Source organism: Acomys russatus, chromosome 4 (genome assembly GCF_903995435.1).
Source record: "Acomys russatus chromosome 4, mAcoRus1.1, whole genome shotgun sequence".
Classification (NCBI taxonomy): Eukaryota; Metazoa; Chordata; class Mammalia; order Rodentia; family Muridae; genus Acomys; species Acomys russatus.
In genome coordinates this window covers 24,708,707-24,730,279 of record NC_067140.1, presented here as the reverse complement: position 1 = coordinate 24,730,279, position 21,573 = coordinate 24,708,707, and the positions used below count along the sequence as shown (strand labels likewise).

The following is a 21,573-nucleotide window of genomic DNA, read 5'->3' as shown; positions in this document are numbered from 1 at the left end:
ACATGCTTCCTGCCATGATGAGAACATCTAAACCTCTGAACTATAAGCCAGCCCCAACTAAATGTTTTCTTTTTTAATACTTGTCGTGGTCACGGTGCCTCTTCACAGTGATAAAATCCTAACTAAGACAACCTCTTTATCTTATTTTAGGCTTTCCAATCAATAATAAAACACATTTTCAAAAAAGATCAAACTGGTGGGCCAGAGAAATACCTCAGTTGGCAAAAGGCCTGTTGCACAGGCATGAGAAACACCTGAGTTCAATTCCCAGCACCCATAGATTGGTCCCCGTTGGTGCTGCTGCTTTGAAGAGGTTGTGGCACCTCTAGGAAGGAGCCGTGTGGGAGGAAGTGTCCCACGCCACTTCCACTTCCCCCTCTGCTTCCTGTGTGTAACCAAGATGTGATCTCTTGGCTCCTGTTCCTGCTGCTCACAGCCATGCCTCTCTACCTTGATGGGTTCTCTTTCTGGAACCCTAAATCAAAATGAATCCTTCTTTCTACTAGTCGCTTTTGCTCATGATGCTTTCTCACACAAAAGCAACTACTGCACAGATCCTCCCCTCCCCTGTGTGGGGTAGTGGGAGTTCAGTGGGACTGGGCACACACATTCTCTCCTCCCCCTACGGGTCTTGTGCGAGCTCATGGGACTGGGCATGCACCTCAGGGTTGCCCAACAAGCCACACGTAGGTAACGCCCTGGTCTCCAGAAACTTCCAGACTAATTATGGGGACAAGGCAGACCTCCCCGACTAGCAGGGCTGAGTGAATAGGGTAAGCAGAGACCCTGATCCTGCCATTAAATTTGGTGGCCCAGAGTTCTTTTTGGCTTCGAAAATGGGGCCACCTGCTACTTAAAGAAAGGAAGATTGGGCAAGTTTATAAACAGTTCTGAACTACACGGAACTACACAGTGAGAAATCCCTTCCCTCTTCAGCTTCTCATCCAGAAGCCTCATTGCATGTTGGCCAGAGAAGCAGACAAGTTGTTTCTCCTGCACAACTAAAGGCAGACAGATGCTAGGGAGGGTGTTACCTTCACCCCAGGCTTGGCAATGGCTGCAGCTCTGTTGAGGGACAGAGTGGGCATCTGGTCTTTCCCAGCTGGCTGCTCCTGTGAAAACCAGAGAAGGAAATGTGACAGAGGTCAGAGTTACCAAAGGTGGTCATAAAAAATCATCAACGGAAGAGCGCCATAATGTAAAGCGTAGAGCAGCAACGTCATCAGGGAAGACACATTTACCCTACACACCAGACGGCACATCTGGGGAAGGGACACTTTATTTATTATCATTCTCAATGCCTGGTAGGGAGGAAACATTTCCTTTTGTACAGAGTTTTATGTCAATTATATTATGAGGCCCCAGACCTCAAAAGTCACCTTCTCCTAAGGCACATGCAATGGCTCCCAGTGTCTTATCCTATTCCACTCAGCAGAAATCATCCCCAGGGGACTCCAGCATTGATAGGTGCCTCAGTGGGGACCACCAGCCTCCCCACAGACAGGGCAGGCATCCACCAGATCCCAGGGATCAACCCTGGCAGCAGAATGTGACAATATGGTGGATGACATCCTAGATGAAGTCTTCCCCAAAGAACAGAATATTCCCAGTGTAGGGACTGTATTGGCTGGCATGGTCACATGAGATGGACAGACACACAGGCATGAACATGCCGAGAGGGCATTGTGTACCAGTGAGGTCAGATGCCAGCATACACTGCACACCTGTCAGTGCTCGACATGACTTTGATTAAATTGTCCAATAAACTGTAAGGGAGTGGAAACATTGCTCTCATTTTACATATGAAAGCCTGAGGTCAGCAGGAAATCCTAACTGATGTTCACCAATGTGGGACAGAAACTCAGGTTGGTTTGCTCTCAGCTCTAAAGACCCCAAGGCAGAACACTTGGTCCCCAGAGGCTGTTTGTGGGGAGCTTGTGAAATCTAAGGGAAAGGAGACATGGCAGGTGGGGTGGGCTCTTGAGGGTCATACCATAACTCTGGGTTCTGGTAGGAACTCTTTTCCTATGAAAGAGGGAATTCCTGGTGCCCCCGCCACCATGGACCCACTCGTCCCAGCCACCGCACCCTTCCTCACTTCCTCATCATGATGTGATCCCAAACTACAAGCCAAGGGGGGGGGGGGGGAACGCCTATCTTAGGTTTATTTCTGTTGAGCATTTGGTGTGAGCAAAGAGAAAGTAACACAGGGCCAAAATATACAGGATTGCCTTTGGACATTTTTGCTGTTTCTTAGAGTGGTCACTCGTAGTTCCAGGAGAAGACACAGGCAAGAGAGTTCAGGGCACCATCACCTCATAGCCCATCTGACCCAGCCCAAAGTAGCTGCAAGAACAAGGCAGGGCTCCATGCCAGCAGCATCCGATGGGGGAAATCCAGCCATCCCAGTCCTGACTCCATGCAGGTTGGGCTGTGTTGAATGCTTTCATAGACACTGCCCTCCAACCCATCACCTGGGGAGCTGACTCCATCACACCAGGCCACAGAAGAGTTTAAACAGTCGATGGATGGCTCAACTACATGAGCTAGTAAGATGGAAAGGCAGAAACAGGGTAGTGTGAGCTCGGGGGGTGGGGCACTGCCACACCAGGGCTCCCCACCTTCTGGGTGGCAGGAGGATGAGCAGGAGTTGTCTCGGGAAGACTGACCAATAGCAGAGAAGCCAACTCAAAGCAAGCAGTGAGAAAAACCTCAACGTGGAAGAATTCTCTCCTAAGCGTGGCTTCTCCAGTCAGCACTGGGGACACTGGGACAGATAATTCTGTGTTGGGTGACATTTGACTACAGGCCTGGACTCAGCCCACTAGAAGCCCATAGCATCTTCTCTAATTGCAGCCATTAAAAGTTTCTCCAGGCATTGCCAATTGTCCCCTCCAGGGCAAAACTGAGTGTGGTTGAGAATCACTAATGTAAAACACAGATGCATATGTTTGTGCTATGCAATTTTAGAAGAAATGCTTTCCTGTGCATCACTCACACATGAGGGGCGAGAGAGACGGCTCAGCAGTTAAGAGCACTGGCTGCTCTTCCAGAGGATCCAGGCTCAGTTTCTTGCACCCATGTGGCAGCTCTCAACATCACAGTTTACACATGTAATTCGGGGGGTCTGAAACCTGTTTATGGCCTCTGCAGGTAGTGCTCACGCATGGTGTACAGACATACATGCAGACACACACACACACACACAAACAAACACAAACGGGTAAATCCACGAAGCGTGCACCCTGCGGATTTGTGCTGTTGACAGAGCTGCCATCCAACACCCTGCTCCACGGTCTCTACCTGGGCTGAAAGGGCTTGGCTTTCCTCATTGTACACAATCAGTGTCTGGTGGCCGCTGTCATGTGAGATGAAGCCTTCGAGCCTCTGGGGTCCAAACGCACAGTAGCATCGTAGCAGGGAAAGCAGGGCGGCTGTGACAAGACGGAAAGGACTGAGCGAGCTCACCCCTGTCAGAGCCTCAAGGGGACCAGGTTCTGTTCTCTTCCACTCTGCTGCCACCTGACAGGGCCAGGTTCCATCTAAACCATCTTAAGACTGGACGTGGAACTCAGATAGATGCCAACACTTTGTGTTGAATTCACTGCTTGATATTAACTGGCCGGGAACAATCTATTGTTCCCTGGGATAACTAGTACCCTCATTAACCTCAGCCATGCCCAAGATCCTAAACACCTGTGTACCACTGTAGCCATGGTTACGGCAAACATATGTTCACCCTTGGACTGTGCTCCTCTGTGGATTCCATTGTTTACATACTTGCCTGTCCATGGAAACTGCATTTTGGTCAATTAGCATGTTTGGCAACCTTCAACCTGAGCAAATCCAGAGTGATTGCATCCCCCTCCTCTCCACGCAGAGCCTGTCCCCTTGTCCCATGGCCAGTGAAAGGGACTGGGCTCCCAGGAAGCACTGACCTGCCAGAGCCAGCAGTGCTGCACAGACAGGGGAAAGGGCCCACCACAGGAGTCCTGTGTCTGCGTGCTCCTCACACTCAGATCCGCGGGGACAGGAGCAGATCTTCACATGGACTGTCTGCTTCTGGGTGAGGCCCTGTCTGTCCCCTATGAATAATGGTACCGAGTAATCCCCGGGCTGGAGGCTTCTCAGCATTATGAGTTCAGCAGAGTGGCCTGCAAAGGCAGAAAGACATAAGTAGGCTAGCCCACCCCATGTGTATCCCCTTGCTACCATCCAGGGCCGAGGCATGGAAGAGGGATGAGATAGAAAATCAGGAAAGCAAGGAGCAGCTAGGGGATAAAAGAGGCCCTTTGTCCTGGGATCTGGATAGCCTTCCTTGTTGGATACCATTGATAAAGTCAAAACTGCCTACAGCAAGGACTGTGCATGTTTTCCTAAGGACCCCAAATGAGGACAGCAGATAAGCTGTGCTAACCAAGGGCCAAATGATCCATGCCCTTGAGTTTTTAGCACCACTCATTCCTAAATATAAACAACGCTCCTTATAAACCCACAGTACAACTCTATTGACAGAAGAAGTGTCTGTAACCATTAACCTTTACTGGAAGTTATACTGTCTAAACAAGTAACGTAGAAAAATTATAGGATCCTGACTATACCCACAGATCCTGCCTATATACACAGATCCTGCCTACACCCACAGATCCTGCTTATACCCATGGGATCCTGCCTACACCCACAGACCTTGCCTATACCCACAGATCCTGACTATACCCACAGGATCCTGCCTACACTCACCGGATTTTGCCTACACTCACAGATCCTGCCTACATGCACAGATCCTGCCTACACCCACAGATCTTGCCTACACCCACAGGATCCTGCCTACACTCACAGATCCTGCCTACACTCATCGGATTTTGCCTACACTCACAGATCCTGCCTACACACACACAGGATCCTGCTTACATCCACAGGATCCTATTTACACCCACAGGATCCTGCCTACACCCACAGATCCTGGCTACACCCATGGGATTCTGCCTACACCCATGAGATCCTGCCTACACCCACAGGATGCCTTTGACTCATCCATGCTCCTGTAAGAACGCCCAGCTTGCCAAGCTGATCTGGGAATGAGTCCCCTCTTTGGTCTGTCAGTCTCTATCTGGGGCAAATAGACATTCTTTACATCTTCCCCCCAAGTTATATGGGGACATGCTCTAGGGCTCACAGAGCACCATGCACGCCGTTACAGCCCCAGCTGCTGTTCTCTACAAGGACTAGGACCAGATGAAAACCAGGAGGGAGAAGAGCATAGAGCAGGCACCCAAGTGTGCTGTCATGTTCTCCCCTGGTGCCAGGAAGGCCATGAGTGACAGCAGACATGCGACCACAGTCCTCAGGCCCACAGTCCTTTCTGAGACTTAGTAAACCTGGTTGGCCTCCTACACAATACATTCTAGTCTCTAGGCTCCCCAAGGGTCACTTGAGATCATGTGACCCAGTGTCCCCACCCTAAATCATACTTGTTGCGGTCAGGATAGCCCCTGACCCATACAAACCTTCACCCTGCTTTGTCCTCAGCATCCAGGTACCTTCCACATCTTCATGGGAAGCATCCAAAGCAAAAGTAAATGGGGCAGAGTAAGGGTCCAGGTCTGCATCTGTGGCCTCCAGCAGCATGGGCTTGCTCCCAGTGGACTCACAGACCTCCAAGTGTTGAGAGTGGGGCTGGAGAGTTGGAGCGTTGTCATTGACGTCAGACAGGAAAAGCATCAGGGTCCCTGTGCCAGTCAGCGGTGGGAAGCCTTGGAGAGAAAAGAACCAATCCAGATAACAGAGGCAGTTACCACACTAAAGTGAGAGGATGAACATGAGCTTACAAAACAGCAATGTCAATAGTTCCTGAACTACAGCTGCCAGTGACAGCTGACTGGAGAGGGAGTATTTTTCTGTCATGGTGTGGCACCACTTGGTAGACTACCTCCAAAGGATGTACAAGCAAGCATACTCAACACACACATACACACACATACACACACACACACACACAGAGAGAGAGAGAGAGAGAGAGAGAGAGAGACAGAGAGAGAGAGAGACAGAGACAGAGACAGAGACACAGAGAGACAGAGACAGAGACAGAAAGACAGAGAGACAGAGACAGAGACATAGAGACAGAGAGACAGACAGAGACAGACAGACAGACAGACAGACAGACACAGAGACAGACTCTTGAGCCTCACAAACTGTTCCTGGTGGATTTTAAAAGAACAGAGTTGGCTGTATGTAGGGAGTGAAATGAGATCAGAGGGGAATTGATGGAGGTGAGGAAATATGATTAAAATACATTATATGGAATTCTCAAAGAACTAATACAAATTGTGCTTAAATAACTTAAAAGAAAATAAAACAAATGAACAAAGCCCAGCATAGTCTTAAGTTTGAGGTGCACTTCGAGTAAATCCAGCTAGCCTTGCCTTCCCTGCTTCTGCCTCATCAGTTACAGCCTGCCCTCACACATCTGCGCTGTATCCGCAGTCAGTGTGTTAACAGGACACGGAGGTTGGATTGGAAGATGGTTTGCAAGGAAACTGCGGTACCCAGCCTCTGACCTTCAGATCCTTCAGAGAAGGGGCAGAGAAGGACCAGTTTCCCCAGGACCATGAAAGCAGGGGTCCTTCCATCCCTCGTCACAGCTCCTGAGATTTTACCCATGAAGATGGGGGATGCACCTCCTGTGAGATAGACACCTCTCCATCCCGTTTCCCATGTCTGACTTGATCAAACTTGCTCTTCCACAGTCAACAGTCTAATTTCTTACTGGGTGGCGGGTGAGGAGGGATAGCCATCCAGATCTGATCCATCCATCGAAACCGTCTTCCTTGTGCACACAGGCCTGGAAGCAGCCATGCTCAGTCTGCCCAGGACGAAGCCGCTCACTGGGACATCCAGCCATTGTGTTTTCAAAGCCATGAACTACCCAGGAAGAGGTAACTCACTGGGACATCCATCCAGGCCTGTGCTCATTCTGCTTCTTGCCCAGTCAGCGTGTCCAGGAAAAGCAACCAAATCCTTGTCACTTTGAGCCGTTGGTGAGTGAGGTAGACTGGAGAGCCACACGTGTCCTGTCAGCCATGTTACATGTTGCAATGGTGCTGGGAGGGGAATGAGTGTCTGTAAAGGGATGGCATGTGGGGTCCCCAGGGAAGATGGGGTCAGTTCTGGCCTGGTGGGGGTCTTGTCTATGACGACAGACTACACAGTTTTATAAAGTGTGCCGGGGGAAGCTGGGTAAAGGGTGCTAGGATGCTAAAACCACGTGTGAATCTGCCAGGTGGCTGGTTTGGTGTGGGGGGAGCACTAAGGGTGGATCCGCCCTCATTATTAGCAGCTGGTAAAAACAGGGGCTGAAGTTCAGGACTCTGAACCCAGGTGGAGACATGGCAACCAATCAGAACTGTCTGAATGATTATTACCACCCAGTAAAGGCTTCCTGATAGAGAACAAAGACCTGTCAGTCACCAGGGAGGTGGGAGGGGAACATCCCTCAGGAAAGCAGCTGTTCTAGAGACCACAGGGATAGCATGAAGTGTGAAGTTAGTGGGTGGCCTCTCTGGCCACCAGCCATGCTCCTCACCCCGTAAGTACACTTCCCTCCTCAGTGGGTCCTATGGCCACTGTCCACATTCCTCACCCATAAGTAAACTCCTCCTCAGTGGGTCCTATGGCCACTGTCCATGTTCCTCACCCATAAGTAAACTCCTCCTCAGTGGGTCCTATGCCCACCAGCCACACTCTTTGCTTGAGCTGCCCACTTTTCTCTATAATAAGCCCATTTATCTCCACTCTCCAACAAATGATCACTGAATTATTCTGATGGAAATCACAAGGTCTGCAGAGTCCAAGGGAGGGCCGGATAGAATCATGGCAACACATTGATGATTATTTAAAAATCATCTTTTCTAACTAAAAATAAATCACAGCGATCATGAAACCATCCATAAAAAAGAGTCAGGAAACCCAGAGTTCTGGCTGGCCAGCCTCTCTTCCCAAACATTCACGAGGATTTTGCTTCATCGACATTCTATCGGATAATTACACAAGTGGGCTGGGTGGGCCCACAGCACCTGGAGCCTGCGTTTTCACCCATAGACTTCTTTAGGTACAATTCTTTATGTTACTTGAAAATGTTCACACGTGCAGCTTTATATTTTGATGCATTTAACTTCAGCCTTGTGGGAATATAGAGAAATGTGCTCAGACATGTTTTTAAAACCACTCATCCTGGTTTATGACAAATGTTTCCACTCAGCCACATTTGCCGGAGCTTATGAGCCATTCCAGGTACAGGAAACTGCTAAATATTTATCACACGTTGTTGAGCTTGACGAAGAGCTACTGCGATCTCTTATAAACAGATGAAAACGGCGAGTCTGATGGCAGACTCCTCACTGGTGTAATTGTCTCTGCTGAGTGAATACTGCCCCTCTTTCAGCCGTATTGGTCCCTTGTTTGCCATTTCAGGAGTTATTATCAAAAATAATCTCTAGCATCCAGGCAAAGTGAAAACAAGGTTTACTCTATAATCTCCTCAGTGATGCTAAAAATGCCCCCCCTCAGGAGGCCGCAGCCAGCACTGTGCATTTCCAGCTTTGCCTCAGCACTTACCGTCATCAACCGCATGGACAATGATTGTATAAAAGCTGCCGTTCACGTGAGGGGACTCCCGGTCTATTTGCCTCTTGGTGGTGACCACTCCTGATTTCTCATCCACGGCCACCCAATCTGCCGGATCGTGAACCAGTTCGTATCTTGTTGGAAGAACACACACACAAACACATTTTTTTTTTAGTCGAAAAGTTCTATTAAAAGACCAATCATGGGCACAGTGGTACATGGTTGTCATCAAGCATTGAGGATGTGGAGTCATGAGATCATGAGTTCAAGACCATCTTCAGCTATATAAAGGGTTCAAGACCTTGCCTCAAAAAATATTTTTAATGACAAATCAAAAATATATTATAGATTCTTTGTGGTGCTTTGAATAAGAATGTCCCCCTTAGGCTCACAGAATTGAAGGCTTGGTCACTAGGAAGTGGCACTATTTGAAAGGATTAGGAGGTATGGATTTGTTGGAGCAAGTGTGCCAGTGGGAACGAGTTTGAGGATCCAGAAGCCCAAGCCGGGCCCAGAGGCTCTTTCTCTTCCTACTTCCTGTGGATGTGGAGGTAGCACTGCCTGCTACTTGTCTAGCACCGTGTCTGCCTGCGTGCTTCCTGCCCTGATGACGATGGACCAAACCTTTGATACCATAAGCTAGCCCTGATGAAATGTTTTCCTTTTCAAGAGTCGCTGTGAATTCCCTCCCCTGAGGATCAACCTTCCTCCTCCTCACCGTGTGGACAGGGAGCCATCTTAAAAGGGTAGACAGAACATGCTAGGATTTCCGAGAATGGCCGGTATCAGATGGTATCCACTGGAACCATGTCAGCGGCCAACCACTACGTCCTCTGAGGGACCACAGTGAGGAATTCCTGTACTCAAGCCAGCAGCAGCAGCAGCAGCAACAACAACAACAACATTAACAGCAACAGCACAGCAACAGCAACAGCAATAATGCTCAGGCAAAGAAAGTGCCAGAGAAGGACAGATTCTCTGTGGCTTTGTCTTCCTCAGATGGGAAAATGCTCTCAACAGAGTCCACTGTGACCCCTCTACATAGCCAATGGGCCATAGCTTTCAAAGAGAGGTTTTTTTCCCCCCATGCACAGCTGTACCAGTTAGGGAAGCTTCCAGAAGTTTCTATGGTTTTACAATGTTTACAAACCAAGCATGGGGAATTCTAGAGTTCAGCCATAGGTCATCTTTGCCCAAAAATACACTCAACACAAGTCTGGGCATGAAAAATAACTACAGCCAGTGTACATCAGACAGAACAAGGTAAAACAAACTCTGCCCTCCAGACGCCACCTCTGTCCTGTCATAGAAGACACTCAACCAACACCTGGATAATCAGTGTCTGAGGCCATGCTGTGGGATTCCATTGCTGGAGTTGTCAAGACATAGGGACCAGAAGTAGAGTGGCGGCTGCCAGGTGCCAGGGGAAGGGGACTGAGAAAGTGGACTGCAAAAGACAATAAGGGAAGGGGGGGTGGGGAAGAAGAGGAAAGGTGGCCTGGGGGAGGGGACTTGAGAAAGGAACTGGGAAGTGGCCTGGGGAGTTGGTGTATGCTGGGTACAGAGCTTCATTCTGGGTAAACAAAGGATGTTCTGGGTGGTGTATTAGGGCATTCAGTGCCACAGACTGAACTCTTAAAGTGGTAACACATGTGTACCTTATCAAAAAGATTTGACCATTAAATATTATATTTAAAACATTAAATATCAGTAAAAAGCATTTACCCAGAAGCAAGAGGGCTATGACATCTGGCAAAGAGAGACATAGAAACACGTAACAAATCATTTTTATACAAAACAAAACAAACAAAAGCTATGAAGGGTCAAAGGGAAGTAAGTGTGGACTGTGGGCGGGGAGGGGGCGGTGGGGGGAGCTTCAGAGAGAGGGTAGGAGTCAGGCTAAGCCAGCCAAGACCTCAGGGTAGGCTGGATTCACCCAGGCAATGGACATTCACCAGGTAGCATCTTACACTTTTGCTCCTGGGACTAAACTAGTCTTGGCAACATTCTCTAGCAGTCAGGTGGCCAATACGCCTCCTCTCCCCCCCCCCCACCCGCCCCCTGGAGCCAGCCACACTTCCTGCTCCTCTGTGCCCACCTTATCTGGCTATGGACCCTGTCTGGGTCTGTAGCATTGAAATGTCCCAGCTGGATGCCAGGCTGGGCTCCATCCTCCTCACTGACAAGGAAGGTCCTGGGGTGAAAGGCTGGCGGGTCGTTGGCATCCACCACCTGCAGGATCCCCGTGGCGCTGGCCACTGCCTCCCTCAGCGGCTGCAGCTGTCCCTCCTCACATGAGAAGAGCTGCTCCTGATTCTCCACAACGATGATGAGGCTGTGGGCCACTCGAGTCTCGTAATCCAAAGGCTGCCAGGGGAAGAGGGGGCCTGATTAGTGGGAGCTGCAGCCCTGGCTGGAGGAACTCGGCAGAGTCATCAGGAAGCCAGCAGAGAAGGGCGATGATCAAAAGCCAGTCTTCAGATCCCTTTCAAATCACTTATGGGGCTCCCTTTTTTTCCTCCTCCTCCTCCTCCTCCTCTCCTGGTTGCACAGAGCCAACTATCCATCAGAAAGTAATGAAAAATGCAACAAAAACCAGAACTCATGAAACATTCAAGCAATAACCACACCACAGGAGAAAAAAAAAAAAAAATCAGAGGAACTTGGAGAAATACAGAGACTAATGATCACAGTTACTCAGGGTACAAAGTGGCCAGGGACTTGGAAGGACGCAGAAGCCGGGGGTTTCAAAGCTCAGTGGCAGGCGACGGTGCCTGCAGAGGTTGTTGGGACGTGCTGTTCAGTGTGGACTGCGACCCCCTCCATATTTCCTGGAGCTTGTTCAATTAATGAACAGGGTCTCAACTCCACACAGATGTACTGGCCCCAGCTGGCCCTTCCAGGTGACTCAGCTGCACTGTGGCAGAAGCACTGGCCATCCTTGGGTCTCCTTGAAAGCCACAAAGACCGAAAGCACTGGAGTCGGCCTGCCCTGTCAGAATCTGTCTTCGCTATGCAACTTTATATAAAAGATCCCTCTGACCTTTGACCTCACCTATAAAATGTGTCAGAAATATCTCCCCCCCCCCCCGGGGCCAGCTTCTTCATTACATATAGTAGAGAGATCCCCCTGCTCATCACACACTACGACCCACACAAGCATCGCCATGTTTACACCCAGGAGAGGGAAAGAAGAACTTTCAGTTAGAGAAACATTGCTAAGGGAACTGGGAACGTGCCCAGCTAGTAATGCAGTTGCCTAGCAATGCAAAGCCCTAGGTTCGAACCCCAGATCCCTAGCACCACAGCCAGCCAGCATGATGGTGCTTACCCATAAGCCCAGAACTCCAGAGTCAGAAGTTCAAGGAGTTCAAGGAGTTCAAGGCCAGTCTGCGACACTTGAGACCCTTTCCCTACCCCACCCCCAAAATAAATAAATTTTAACTTCACTTTCATCACATCAGAAAAAAATAAAAATAAAAACCTCAGGGCTCGTATGAATGTAGTAAATTTTGCTTGCAACAACAACATCAAAGAATCCAATAACGTTTTAAGAGGATGATTGCTATTACTTTCGAAGGAGGAGCCCTGGCCTCTACACAAAGGGCTCAGGAGCTCCCGCATTCTTCTAAGGGTGGTATAGGGCACAATACGGGGTCAGTACACAGCGAGTGTTTAGCAGAACCTAGGCCTCCAGACATCATGGCTTGTCCTCCAGACAGGGACCACAGTATCCAACCCCACCTGGCCTAAACTTTACCTTGATAATATTTAATACCCCTTGGTTGGTCTCGGGGTCAGTCACGACGTCAAAGTGCCCCTGCTCGTTGCCATATGATATGTTGAATTGTGCTCTCCAAGCCGGTGTAAATGGCGAATCTCGGTCTTGGACAGGGAAGTATAGCACGGCCCATTCAACTTGACCTTCAGAAATCTGAATCTCATACTGGAAGAAGTGATTAGAATCTCCATACCCGGAAAGACACACCCGGAGGAGAAGGGTGGGAAGAGTGAGAAGGGAAGGGTGGGCCCTCAGTGAGACGCCCTGGACCTTCAAGCATTTCAATTCCTGCAGTTATAGTAGAAACACCATTAAGTCAGGAGCACGATCCTTCCTGCCAATGGCGTCCCCTGAGACTTTGTGTCTACGGCCGGGTGAGTTTAAAGATGCTCAGTGCGTTCTTTTGCTGAGATTTTTCAAGATGCAATGCGCACACTTCAGCCCATGAGCCTTCAGTATCCCAGCCCTTCCCCAGCAGGGGAGAGATTTATTTGGATCAAGATGGTCATCTTCCCAGCCCATGCAGCTCCTTGAAATAGCTCTCTTTTCTGTATTTTTTTGGTGACATGTCTCTGACCAAGCTCAGCAGGACAGTGATGTGTTTTTTCCAGGCTTACTTTTGAGCTCATAGATTTTTTTCCCCCTAAGCCAGGGGAGGATTCTGACACTAGGTTTAACTGTAGTGTTATTTTGCCATTTGTATAAACTTTTGGATGAGGAGCTTTCATCTGAAAACATTCCACATTGGCTTATGTAATTTAAAAAATTTAAATGACACATTTTGAAAACTAATTGGTTGAATCATTATTGCAGCAGTTACTATGGCAAAAATCTAATAATAATAATAATAATAATAATAATAATAATAATAATAATATCCCCAAGGAGCTGACAATGGAATATGTGTGTGGGGGGAGGCAGATTAGGCAGAAAGTAGAACAAATGAATTCATTAAGTAGAACACACAAGGAATATGAAAGAACAAAGAGGCTTACAGTGTCCATCAGGGGTGCAGGGTGTTCTTTGGGTCATCAAGGGAAACCCATCTCAGAATCAGTTTGTGTGTGCATGCACACATGTGTGAGCCCCCAAAAGGCAAGAGTAAGATCTCGCCTTCTTTTCTGTGCCCCAGGGATGTTCCCTTGTCCACGGAGCCATCCTGATGGCTCCAAGCTTGCTTTTTGAGACAGATGTCCCATTGAGACTTAGGGGTCACCAATTAGGCAAAGATCTTCCTACCTGTCCTGTCCTCAGTGGATACCACCATGCCCAGGGTTTATGCAGGTGGTGGGTGTCGAACTCGGGTCCTCACCCTTGAGCAGTCAGTACTTTACAGATTGGGCCCCCTCGAGCCCCAGGTGGACTTCTTTATTCCACTTTAGGTCACTTTGGGGAATTGTTTATATCTCACTCACAAGCCAGTAGAAGTACCTAAGCCTACGACCTGGGGACCACTTGTGAGAGGCCTTGGAAATCAGGCTGCCTAATCCTTACGTGGTCTTCCACAAATGTGGGCCTGTGGTTGTTGCCATCTTCCACACTGACATGAATGGTGGCCGTGGATGACAGGGATGGCTCTCCACAATCACTCGCTCTGATTATCAGTGTGAACCAAGGAGCAGTCTACATGGAGAGGAAAAGGAATATTAAGCCCCATAAACACAGGAGAGGGGAACATTAACAAGGGCATCTCCTTCTAGCAATTTCCACAGCAAGACTTAACCAGAGAAGATTACCAATTGCAAATGTAAGCTCCAATCTGGGGCTCAAACATCGTGTGTGTGTGTGTGTGTGTGTGTGTGTGTGTGTGTGTGTGTGTGCCCCAGAGGTCACCTTTGAGTGTTGTTCTTCAGGCATTGTCCACCTTCGTTTTCAGTTCAAAGCCTCTCATGGAGTCTGGAGCCATGCTGGCCAGGAGGCTCTAATGGCTTGCCTTTCTCAGCCTCTATAGCTCTGGGACAGCAGGTCCCCTACCTCAGCACTCAGCTGTTGTTTACATGGTTCTGGGGCAGGAGCTGGGACCTTCCTGCTAGTGCAGCAAGTAGTTAGCCAAGAGAGTTAGCTCCCCAGCCCTGTGCTCTTAAAATCATAAAGTCCACATCACCTCATAATGTAAGCATCCCGAGAGTCGCACTTCCCCACTGAGGAGATCAATCCGAAAACCGCTTTCTCTCAGTAGCGGGGTTTGAAAAATGAGGAAATAGAGGACTTGAGAATTTGGAGTGCTTTCTTGATCCAAATCAACTGTTAACAACTGAAAAATAGGCTGACCTAGAAAGAAGTTTTTAAGAATGTTATTGCTGGCTAAAGGTAGTTCATCAAAGTAGAAAGAGGAAAAAGTCTCTGCTAACTGGCATCACGGCGCACACCAGAATGAACGAGATATTTGAATGAGAGATCAGTACAGAGACACAGTGTACAAAATGGAGGCAGATATTTAACTAAGACGTTCTAGTGGTGATTGCCCCTGCAGAAGAGTGTGGGGCAAAATGATAGGTGAAGCTTTTAAATGTATTTAAGCACACACACAGACAAAATTTAGAAGTAAATAATAAACTGAATATTTGAAATGCATGTGGCAAGTATGTGTTCTTCACACAGAAAGTGAGATCAAGAAGAAAATGACAAATATATTAACAGAATATGGCCAAAATAAGTAAGTAATTGGTTAAAAAAAAAAATAGGAAGGCTGAGAAATGCATGAAAAAGTTGAACCATAATAGATAAGGTGCTCAGAACACACTCGCAGCCTTGTCTGCCACTGTTGAGTGAGTGCTTGACCCATCTGAGGGCCACGGCTCATCTGAGCCAGTCACTCTTTCCCCTGAGCATGAGTGATGCCTGAGTGCGGCACAAGCTTCTCAAACGCAGTTTACAAAAATACTTTTTAAAAAGGCACCAACAAAACATTCAGCAATAGGAGACCAAGGAGATACTTCAAAGCTTGTCCAAAAAAAAAATTTCTAGGGTACAAAATGTGCAGGGACGTGTTGTAGGCAAAATATTTATATTATTACTACGTTTGTGTGTGATGGGTAAATGCATGCCACAGAGCAAGTGTGGAGGTCAAAGAACAGCTTTGTGGAGTCAGTTCTCTTTATATAAGTCCTGGAGCGAGAAGTTGGGGGTCTCCAGCTTTAGCAGCATACTCTTTGCCATCTGAGCCATCCCACTGACCCAAAACATCTCTTTTTAAAAAGAGGAAATATACACATATAAAAATAAATACCTGGGGGGGAGGAATGGGAGGATACAAGGGATGGGATAAACATTGAGATGTAACAAGAATAAATTAATAAAAATAAATAAATAAATAAATAAATAAATAAAATAAAAATAAATACCTGATATCTATAAATGTTTAAGTATTAATAGATGTGCATTTTCAACTACCATAAAAATACATATGTGAACGTGCATTTACAGTCACATGTAAAATCTGACAAAGCATAACATACATGAGGCAAATTGTGTGTAAATATGCATATAAAATGCAAATAAGAATACCCAAACTTTACAAGCTTCTGAAAATGCTATTTCCATATATTTAGTTCTTGGAGTATTCCAAAGAGTATTTTACAATACTAAACATTATTTTTTGTTACAAAAATAGGCTCTCCTTCTAAAATAAATTAGTTTGGCATGTAGAGATTTTGGTTTTGAAACCCAGAGGTCAGACATCATCTTCCTGCCATTCTGCAGACAGGACACGTGCAAAACCCCCGGTGAGCCTCCCACAGCTCTGGCTCTGCCCCTCTAGGTGTGGCTTTGTTGCTAGGCTGCATTTACACACCAGCTCTTCCAGCAGGCGGCGCAGCTGCCACAGCTGTCCATTGCCAACACAAAATAAAACTGACAGGGAGCAAACCTTCAGTGGTTCTGGGCCTGCGACCTTACCTTTGATATGTGAGCAGTGAAAAGTCTTCATGAGTGACCAAGATCAAAGTCCCCATCGATATCAAAGCAGGAAGGAGAAAAAGTAAATAAAAGCCACACAGGGAAAAGTACCACACACAGCGCAGCACACCCCAACATACCTGCCGCTTGGCTCTCTTTTACACTGATGTTAAATTCCTTCTCAGCCAAAACCAGGGTGCGTGGTCATTCACGTCTCTGATTCTAATGTTGAAAATCAGGGATTCGTCCACAACTCTCCCTGTGGATCGATCCACAGCATCAAAGTAAACCTGGGAAGCAGAGGAGCCTGTGAACAGTGCGGCTGTGCACACCTGAGGATGCTGCCTGTGAACAGTGCAGCTGTGCACACCCAAGGATGCTGCCTGTGAACAGTACGGCTGTGCACACCCAAGGATGCTGCCTGTGAACAGTACGGCTGTGCACACCTGAGGATGCTGCCTGTGAACAGTGCGGCTGTGCACACCTGAGGATGCTGCCTGTGAACAGTGCGGCTGTGCACTCCTGAGGATGCTGCCTGTGAACAGTGCGGCTGTGCACACCCAAGGATGCTGCCTGTGAACAGTACGGCTGTGCACACCCAAGGATGCTGCCTGTGAACAGTACGGCTGTGCACACCCAAGGATGCTGCCTGTGAACAGTACGGCTGTGCACACCTGAGGATGCTGCCTGTGAACAGTGCAGCTGTGCACACCCAAGGATGCTGCCTGTGAACAGTGCGGCTGTGCACACCTGAGGATGCTGCCTGTGAACAGTGCAGCTGTGCACACCCAAGGATGCTGCCTGTGAACAGTACGGCTGTGCACTCCTGAGGATGCTGCCTGTGAACAGTACAGCTGTGCACACCCGAGGATGCTGCCTGTGAACAGTGCGGCTGTGCACACCCGAGGATGCTGCCTGTGAACAGTGCGGCTGTGCACTCCTGAGGATGCTGCCTGTGAACAGTACGGCTGTGCACTCCTGAGGATGCTGATCAAAGATGTGTGGTGCAGTCCAGAGGGTAGGAACTGCATTAGCACCATGTACCATGCTGCCTCAGGGACCGAGCACAGACTCCTTCAGACCAGATACACACAAATTTGGGCAGACTCTTCAGCCATTATCAACGTCAGCCTTGGTTTCTCCATTTGAATGGAGGTGCTCGTGAGCTGTTTCTGCAGCTTCTCAGTGTTGTCTTGAGAAAGGAAGACATGGTGACCATTTCTGAGCCTTAAGAATAGTAGCCGGGTGTGGGTTTTGGAAGAAGGAATACCCAGAGGAACCAGCACAGTCGTTGACACATTAGGTCAACAGCAGGTCACTGTCTTCACTGCCTTAGTGAAGACGAGCGGCCCGGTCTTTCCAGCGTGTCTAGGAGCCCTCCCTTCTCGGAGGCATGAGACTAGGAAGCCAAGCTTGTATATCGAGAACATTTGGAAAAGCCACACAAACTAACACATAGAGACGTAAACAGCAAAGGTCAGAACGGATCATCAACAAAGTGTGAAGTGTCAAGCAGCTGTCATGGAACCAGACACCAGCTCTTTACATGATTGATTGTGGGGGCTGGGCACAGAGAGAGGAGGAGGGCAAAAGAGGATATCAGGATCAGAAATGAAAGAAGAGACGTCACTGCAGATCTTACATTTATAAGAAAGACGTAAGCCCTTTCTCCCTTAAGTTGCTTCTTGTTGGAGTATATTGTCACTGCATCAGGGATGAAACCAAAACACACACACACACACACACACACACACACACACACATGTACACATACATACATATACATGATAACACACATACACACATGTACACATGTGCACATGTGTGTATATATGCATGCACATACATGTGCCCATAATTTTTTTTTACAAATAAACCAGTCTAACTAAAATGACCATAAACAGAAAGAGTACAGCTCCACAGTAGCCTGGAAATGGTAACTTTGTCTAGATAATAAAAAGCTGTGGCTCTCAGGAAAGAAGGGTTGAACAAGTAGAGCATAGGGGACTTAAACCAGGGACGATGCTCTTCTGGAGGCTGTGATGGGGGGGCGGGGGCGCCTTTATCAAACCATACAATGCAGAACACCAGAGAGGACACTGGGGCAGAGCCTGGGCAAGCAGTCTGCCCTCCTCATCAGTTAAACAGAAATTATACCACACCAGGGCAAGATGCTGCCAGACGGGGACGCAGGGAACTCACTCCACTTGCTGCTCTGTCCTCACAAATCTGAGACTGCAGAGAAAGTACAGCCACTGATTACAAAGTGTTCTTAATTATGTTGTTAAAATAAAGCAATGATGGCTACCTAACTTAAAATATGCCATTAATTATAAAATTAAAAATTAAATATATATATATATATATATTTCTATATATATATATATATATATATATATAGCTACTGATCTGCCTGCATGTTGAGAGACTGTAACCTGCTAACCTGCCATGCTGCTGTGTCTCCCTTGCTATAGAATGCAAGGGTTTGATCTGCTGAGGGCTGGAAGGCCACAGGACGGAGGCTGCAGAGAGCCTTCAGGAATTCAGCTACAGCAGAAGAAACATGGTGTTTCTTCTGCAGTACAGAGGTGCCCTTAAGCACAGGACCGCTCCACAACAGGATCTTCGTTGCAGGCATAGGGATCCCGCTAGGGGTGTCAAGAAAACTGAGTTCCTTAAAGAAGAGCAGGGAGCGCACAGGCAGACGGACCCCCGCTCACCCTGTCAGGAGCCCAGGAAGCACCCTCTGCCCTCTGCACCAGAGAGAGGGTGATTGGCTATACAACCCCTGGAGGAGGCAGAGGAGCCCAGCCCCAGCCAGACTGCAGAGGCTGAAGCACGGGTCTAGCCTTCCACTTCTCACTGAGCACATCAGCAGCAGCTCGGGCAGCCTCTGTCCTCTCTAATAGAGCCGACGGATGCTGCGGGCTCCTACTCCTGAGCTACTCCGCCTCGGGGATTCTAGCATACATTTTTAAAGTTTTCACAGGCAGATTGGCTCTCTCCCACTCTGTTGCTCCCTCGTCCTCCATAATTCATGGTTCTGCTGGCAGCTCTCCACTCCTTAATCACCCTGACTCCAAGCTCTCAGACTGGGCCCACTGCAATCTTCCCACTTAAACAAGAACCATGTGTTTGTCTTGTGTTTATTATTTTATATTCCATTTATTATCCTAAAAGCTACATCTGAGACCTTTAGTTCTGACAGATGCCCGAGGAGCCTGAGTGCTGTTTATTCATTGGCAGGATGCGAGGAAATTCCAGGCGACCCAGTCACAATGCAAAAAGGAAACACAGCCAGGGCTCTCTGTACTTGGAACAGTTTTCAGCCTTTTGTTATAGGCGGGAGATTTACACCCTTGGATAAACAAGGCACACAGCACTTGCATGGCGGATAGCCATATGGCCATTTGTAATTACACGACAAGATCTATAGCCTCACACACAAACAAGCAGAGGAAGCGTCTTCAACACCAGAGGCACAATGGGAAATCAGTTACATGCATGACTTAGAAGTGGGTCAGGCTGCTGGTGCAGCAGGGATGGTTAATTCATAATCATTTGAAGGCATATAAAAGGATGGGTTGGAATGGGAACTTGTGTCCTATGAAACCGATATTTAAAATAAATAGAGAAGATTCCTACACACAGAGAAAAAAAAAGACATTCTCCTCTTTATGAATTTATCATAAATCATATTGCAATTCTCAGAAGATTTTTACTGATTTCTTTTAGGTTTATAGCATTAAAAAGCAAGCCCACCCCCTCCACATCTCAAACCCAAATTCTGCATTCTTTGTCTAATTTTAGAGAACCCCCCTCAGGTTGCATCAGGGAATAGCATGCTTCTGGAGCTCCTCTTTGCAGCCTCCATGTGTTTGCTTGATGTGTAGTGGTGTCCTGTCTTTCCAGGGTCTCCAAGCCAATAACTATCAATTATGGAGAGAAGCAGCCAGGAAGAGTGAGATGCTGGGTGACGCGTGGCTTATGCCACTTTCCACGCCTGGTGACCTCTGCCTGGGGGGTGATATTCTCACGAATACAGTGGAATTTGTCCTCGTGCCCTGAAAGCTGGGAATGAAACCCGCTATGGCAGGAGGCTCTTTGAAGTCTCTGAGATGGACCCAGCTCCAGCTTCTCTTCATGGAGTTTCTAGCCACTGGTCAGCCCGAGATCTCTGGCCTTATGGATGCCTATGTCACTCAGGTCTCTGCCTCCATCTCCTCGAAGTTTAACCCAAATGTTCGCCCGCCCTCTTCTGTGCCTGAGCGTCCTTCTTATTAGAACATTGTTCAATCCTGGTTCAATATGACCTCATCTTTACTTGACAGCTTTGCAAGGATGCGATGGTCTACTAGGACACAGTCACAGCTGCTGTGGCATGAGACCCAAGCCCATCATTTTGGTAGGTGTGATGGGACTCCTGGGCCCTGAAGAGAAGACTGGATTTTGCCAGCCTGGTCCCTCACCCACTCTTCCAATGCACTCAGTCTGAGACACCACTATATGACCTCTTGACCCTGAAGAGATAGATGGTCATGAGGAAGGCCAGGGGTCTTACCCCTTTTAGAATCTACATTCTGATGGGAGAGATAAACTTTAAAACCAAACACAAATGCACACATTCCAGAAACTTCTGACATTAAGGAAAAAGTGAACCAGAGTCATGAAATAGAGGGTGTTAGGGTGAGGGTGCCATCTCAGAATTTCCACCCCACATTCTCCTTTGTAAATATTTATAGTCAAATAAGAGGACCAGGCGGCTCGATTTTTCATATCATTTGCATATTTGCATAAGTCTATGTAAAGGACCATTGTGAGGACTGGAGACATGGCGTAGTTAGTAAAGTGTCTGTCACACAGAAAAAGTTGGAGCCCTAGGGCCTATGGACAAAAAGACAGTCAGCCTTGGTGATGTGGACACAAGTAGGCCCTCCTTGCTGGTAGCTGCACAGCCAGTCTAAAATTAGATGAGTTTTGGATTCAGTGAGAGACCCTGCCTCAAAAAATAATGTGGGGAGTGATAGGAGAAGACACTCAACCTCCACATGCACAGGGGCACACGTGGAACCATACACACACACACACACACACACACACACACACACACACACACACACACACACAAGCATACAGAGAGAGAGACAGACAGACAGACAGACAGAGAGATAGAGAGAAAGAGACAGATGTGGGGATCTGAAAAGACAAATGCGATCTTGATGTCGGGGTATAAGAACCTCCCTCCCCCCCTTAGCACAGCTGATGCCATGGTG

General features: G+C 47.9%; 1 protein-coding gene across 1 annotated transcript in view; it reads right to left on the bottom strand.

Moving 5' to 3' along the window:
- The window catches only part of Cdh26 (cadherin 26), a 46,506-nt gene that overhangs the window by 10,541 nt on the left and 14,392 nt on the right, over nucleotides 1–21,573 (bottom strand). Inside the window, 10 exon segments of the mRNA XM_051144975.1 lie at nucleotides 3,304–3,434; nucleotides 3,939–4,154; nucleotides 5,508–5,753; nucleotides 8,614–8,756; nucleotides 10,721–10,989; nucleotides 12,383–12,568; nucleotides 13,898–14,026; nucleotides 14,508–14,674; nucleotides 16,441–16,486; nucleotides 16,489–16,590. Coding sequence (XP_051000932.1) covers nucleotides 3,304–3,434; nucleotides 3,939–4,154; nucleotides 5,508–5,753; nucleotides 8,614–8,756; nucleotides 10,721–10,989; nucleotides 12,383–12,568; nucleotides 13,898–14,026; nucleotides 14,508–14,674; nucleotides 16,441–16,486; nucleotides 16,489–16,590 — 1,635 coding nt within the window.